The sequence below is a fragment of the Rhinopithecus bieti genome, unplaced genomic scaffold (assembly GCF_001698545.2).
Source record: "Rhinopithecus bieti isolate Rb0 unplaced genomic scaffold, ASM169854v2 scaffold_36959, whole genome shotgun sequence".
Classification (NCBI taxonomy): domain Eukaryota; kingdom Metazoa; phylum Chordata; class Mammalia; order Primates; family Cercopithecidae; genus Rhinopithecus; species Rhinopithecus bieti.
Genome location: NW_016816945.1, coordinates 2,259,889 through 2,265,888, shown reverse-complemented (window position 1 = coordinate 2,265,888; position 6,000 = coordinate 2,259,889). Strand labels below are relative to the sequence as shown.

Below are 6,000 nucleotides of genomic sequence, written 5' to 3'. Positions count from 1 at the left end.
CTGTCGCCCAGGCTGGAGTGCAGTGGCCGGATCTCAGCTCACTGCAAGCTCCGCCTCCCGGGTTTACGCCATTCTCCTGCCTCAGCCTCCCGAGTAACTGGGAATACAGGCGCCCGCCACATCGCCCGGCTAGTTTTTTTGTATTTTTTTAGTAGAGACGGGGTTTCACCGTGTTAGCCAGGATGCTCTCGATCTCCTGACCTCGTGATCCACCCGTCTCGGCCTCCCAAAGTGCTGGGATTACAGGCTTGAGCCACTGCGCCTGGCCAAAAAATAAAATCTTAAAACTTCCACAAAGACTAAACCACAGGAACACTGTGCAGGTCATGAGAGCTTTGTCTGCTTACAGAAGCACCAGGACCAGAAAGTTTTCTCTGCTGCATTCAAGGATTACAAAACAGGCTGGTCTGAGTGCAATAGTAGTTACAACTAATTGATCACAACCAGTTACAGATTTATCCTGCTCCACTCTCACTGCTTCACTGGACTAGCCTTTAAAATACAAAATATATATATATATAACTGACATAACAGATCAGATGTATATGTAAAGTGACCCAAAGTGCCCAGCTATGCAACAATGGCAAAACTTAGGAAGTTGCAGGAGGCTAAAAGTGGGCAACAAATGATGAGAAATTTTGTCAATTACAACCATATGACAAAAAGAGAGGTCATTAAGATGTGGGATGATGCACAGAACAATACTGTGCAACGTAACATACTCCATAAATTGTTGATAAGAAAAGCCCACCTGGAATAGATACAGTGGTAAAGGCAATGCTAAAAATAAATGAGATAAATTAAATTGCCTTAAGGGAAGAGAAGAAGATACTGAAGCACTCCAGGCACCAGTAAGAAGTTGCTTTCTCCAGGTTCAGCCTTAGGTCACTTACATAAGATGGGAAAGAACCTGGTAGAGAAAACCCTAAGGCAGCTCTGAGCTATTTCTAGCAGTGCAGGGATGATTTCCCTACATTTATCTAAATAGATCGCTTCAAAGGCAAAATGGTAAGTATGATTCTACTGATCTCAACACATTCACTCCAATATTCTAAGGCAGCAGCAGAAGCACCACAGAATAAAGAAGTAATACCTTCATGAACTAAATAAAAAATGTTCCATATAAATTCCTTTTGGAGGGGTGCAGGGGGAGAACAAGAAAAAACTAGAAAATGGAAAGGAGAGATAAAATGACTTTTTTCTTGTTGTCCATTCTGCCCCTGCTCCCTAAGCCCTGGAGCTACAAAATGCATCTGCTCTAAGTCAGAGTTTATTTATTTATTTATTTAGAGACAGAGTCTCATTCTGTTACCCAGGCTGGAGTGCAGCGGCACGATCTTGGCTCACTGCAACCTCCGCCTCCCAGGTTCAAGCAATTCTCCTGCCCCAGCCTCCTGAATAGCTGGGATTACAGGCATGTGCCACCACGCCCAGCTAATTTTGTATTTTAGTAGAGACAGGGTTTCACCATGTTGGTCAGGCTGGTCTCAAACTCCTGACCTCGTGATCTGCCCACCTCGGCCTTCCAAAGTGCTGGGATTACAGGCGTGAGCCAACATGCCTGGCCAGTCAGAGTTTATTAACAGCAAGTCCCTAGGAGGTTTCAGCCTGTGGCAAAATCTCAGCTTTGTAGAGTTTATAAAATCGCATTAAGAGAGGTTTTGTTAAGACTTTCTTCCTAAAACATGAAATCCCTGAATTTCAGGAAAATATTTTTTATAGCTATGAATTACCCAGAGACCAAATAAGTACCATTTATTTAGTTTATCAAACTTTTATTTGGCACATACTTTGAGCCAAGTATAATACTAGCCAGTATATTAAAAATATCTAAGGCTGCAAACATTTTCAAAACTAGATAAAATGTTGAATGATGCTGCCATTAAAAATTTTAGGTTCATTTTCCATATGAAAATTCAAAACATACCACTTCAGACTGAAAAACAGAGTTCTGCTTGACATACCCTGATTAAAATGAATCATTATTAGCTGTCTACTGTCTACCATAAATCTGCCTCGGTGTCTCTATCACTCCCCAAAGATAGCAACTGCTATATACACTTTTAGTCAAATCTTCCCAAGAATTCATTCCTCAAAAATCAACATTCCTCAAAATGAAGCCAATCTGTTTTGGGCCTCGGAACTCCTCCAGCCTTCACAGTACCATTTTCAATCCATTCTTTTGTTTATTCCAGAATACCAACTAGCGTAAATTAGAAGTAAGAACAGGGATAAAATATATAAACTGGTATCTGTCTTGTTTCTTTCTTCTTTTAATTTTTAATGCTCCTCTGAAAAATTTGAGGCACAGCCTACAATTAGATGTGTATTTCTTTTATGAAATATAAGAATGTCAAATGTCTTCTCTTATTTGAGTATTTCTAGAAGGCATATATTGGTCCATCTGAGAAATCAATTTCCTACTAAAAGTGTTGTGTTTTAGAATTACAGAATTTCAGACTACAGAAAAACTATAAGGGTTTTTAAATAATCCCGAAATCCAGAGAAGTTGATCCATTTACCCATTGTCATACAGTTAGTGAAAAATTTAAGAATGTGATGTAGGTCCACAAACTTCTGTGTGAGTGGCCCTTCTACCATACTATTCTGCCTCATTAACATCACTTGTTGGCAGTTATTCTTGATCTTCCTAGGTCTAAAATATCAAATCTTAGCTAATTTGATAACCTATCAGTTCTCTGTGCCTGAGCCTAAAGTCTTGGAAGGCTAGAAATGTTCTTCTTTAAATTAATGTTATACCAAGTACTTTTATCATATTTACCTCTCATGGGAGATTTCATGGCGGCTTCCACCATCCCCACCAGAAGCTGGAGACTCTTGGGGTCTTGAGCCAGTCCAGATGCAAAGGCTGCCAGGGCATCGGCATGACGTCCAAGGTACTGGAGGGCAACACCCTGTCGGAAGTATGCCTAGAAATAAAAGATATATAATGTATGTTTTGCCGGTGCTCCAACAAGACTGATGGTGATTCTTTACTAGAATAACATGTCAGCAGAATGAAGATTGAGATGTACTTGATTTAAAAACCTAGTGAACAGTTCGTGATGAAATGAACTAACTTCTAACATCATAAGCATACTTTTATCAGGCAACTTCTATTTAAAATTTACATCTTTTCACTTCTAAAACACATCAATTTTATCCCATTCTTTGATATTTATTCACACACTACTTTTATTGTTTTTGAACTATTTAAAAAATATTTCTTATCCCACCTTTAATGCCATAAGCTCCTCAGGACAGGGATGTGAAGATTTCTTTACATCTCACCTAAGTATCTGATACAGTGCAAAAATAAATGAGATGAATTCTACTTATTTTCTATTTCCTGCTCTTAAATAATTATAAAGGAACAAATCAGTGTGTGATTACTATTAAGATAATTTTAATAATGAGTAACAAAACATGACTACTTTTAATGTGTTGTTTCAAACATAATATTTTAAAGCAATTACCTATATAATATGTGTGCTTTGCTTAGAAACCAAAAAAGGTTATTGTCCTTTGTATTCTTTAATTGAATTATTTTAAAAACTAGTATTATCAATTGTGATTATAGGAAAAGATTCCTCGTTCCAACTAACTGCAGAAAAGACCAGAGAATTAATAAGACATTTAAATATTTAAATTTTAGAATAGTTTTAAGAAACTGCCATTTGTTTTCTTTTCTCTTTTTCTTTCTTTTAATAGAGGGTCTCATTCTTTCAACCAGGCTTGAGTGCAGTTGCGCAATCCTAGCTCACTGCAGCCTTGAACTCCTGGGCTCAAGTGATCCTCCCACCTCAGCCTCCCAAAGTGCTGAGATTACAGGCGTAAGCCACTACATCCAGCCTACAGTTTGTTTTCAAGTACACAGAGTAAAACCAAGCAGGTGACAAAGTGTTACCTGTATACAACCAGCAAATTAGGTGTGTACCTAATTAATACATGCAAATAACATATAATTAACATATTCATTGCTTATATGACAACATCTGCTTCTAAAATACCTGGTCTCCTATTCAACTGAAATTCTCTTACAATTCTGTTTATAACACAAACGTATTTCTTTCAGTCCAATATACTTAGAAATTGTCACAAATTGTATTCATGGGATCTAAATGAAGTTTCAAACTCCTAAAACTATCACTCAATACAAAATACATAATTTAAAATTTTTATATTACAAATGCACATACACAGAGAGTGAGAAAGCACCTTTCATGTTTACAAGATATACTTACTTATCTTATTATTATAATGACTCTTTGAGGTAATTTAAGATAGGCAACATCATTCAGTGTTTTTATTAAAAAACAATCCATAAACAGAAGGAATAATCAAATTATTACAGACTACTCAGGCTTCTATTAAAGTATCAGCAGCTGTTAAAACTCAGACCCCAGTAAGATAATAACCTATAAATGTACTTTCATTACTAATTCATAGGATCACTTCCCTTCACTGGACTCAGTCACTGTTTCAATCTTTAATGTGTTTACAAACGTTTTCATTTCACTTTTAGGTGGTTTCTATATTCCAAGAGGCAACAGTATATTCCAACTAAAATAACTACAGTTTACATCACTACAGAAATGCTATATTAAAACTAAACTAAAATATACACATTTGTATGTTTTATATACAAAAGGCCAAATAACTGTAAACTTAACTAAGAGACACAAAAATGTCTTAGTTATTGATTTCACATATTGTAAGAAAAAAAATCTTTAGTATTAATGAATTCTGATAACTTCTTACATATTTGAAGCAAAACATTACTTACTTGAGAGGGCAACTGATTTTCCTGTCTGCCAAGTAAAACCACTGAAAAGTATGATTTATCTACCGCTAGGGAGGTAGGTAAAGTTCAGTGTTAAATGCAAGCTTTGGTCTCATGTTCACGCAGAAGCTCAAGGAGAATGTGCATGTTTTGTTTTCTTAGAACACTTACAAATTAGGTAAGAAAAGGTAAGACTGGATGATGCCTCCCACAATCTTGGTTTCCTTTCTTCAGGAAAAGATTTTAAAAAGTGATATAGGAGAGAAGGGTCAAAGGTCATCTTTGGTCTTCCCTTATGCCCTTCCAGAGTCCCTAATCCAACTTTATAAGATTTTACCTGTTAAAAGCTTAGGGTTGTATCCCTCTAAAGATAGCATAAAGAGTACAGCTCTGACAACCCCCTGCTCCAAACTCATAGAGTGGGGCTCTCCCAACATTTATCCGTGCAATACTCATTGCATGTACAAATGGCTGTTGAATAAAAATGAGTTGTTTATACTTTTGTGAGAGATATGTCACTATGGAGTTCAAGCTGATGATAAAACCTGATTGTGAGTTATGGAAATAGAATAAAGAGAATCCAGTACAGTAATTGGCAAAGAGTTAAGCACCCAATAAAATTAGCTATTTTTGTTATTATTTAATGGGAAAAGAATCTTAATATGAACACATAATTATAGACTAACAGAATACAAGGGAGTCCAATAAATATTTTAAATATTTTAGCATTCAATATAATATTATTCCATTTCTATAACTGTCTCATTCATTCTTTCTCTTGTTCCATAAAAGACTATGAGCAATAAAGAAACTATATAATTGGGACTTCTCATTGCTGTAAGGCTCCCAGACAAAATCTAAACCACCTGACTAAAATAAATTGGTATTACCAAGTTCTGAGCGAGACAACAGCCACCCACAGGCTTGCTAGCCTTCTCCAAAGCAAAGGTCAGGATGTGTTGAGATTCACAGCTGTTTATCCAAGCTTCAGGGAAATTGTCATGACCTGCCAATAGCGTATCTGCTTCTCCTTCTATGGGTTCCAGCTACTAATATTTATCTTATTATCACAGGTCTCACAGAAAACCACTTTATCTGGGAGAAGTACTAATTTATATATAGAAAGGCAGAATAGGTGCAGCATGCCAAAGTTGGGATCTCCAGGGCAATGGTGAATACTTGGTGCCCAGTCAACATCAGATCATATACACACTTAC

At 36.6% G+C, this 6,000-nt stretch overlaps 1 protein-coding gene across 1 annotated transcript in view; it reads right to left on the bottom strand.

The window, feature by feature from the left end:
• LOC108517545 (tetratricopeptide repeat protein 28) overlaps positions 1-6,000 on the bottom strand; it is a 576,472-nt gene that overhangs the window by 222,498 nt on the left and 347,974 nt on the right. The window contains exon 3 of the mRNA XM_017855531.1: positions 2,783-2,930. Coding sequence (XP_017711020.1) covers positions 2,783-2,930 — 148 coding nt within the window. The remainder of the gene's footprint in view (positions 1-2,782; positions 2,931-6,000) is intronic.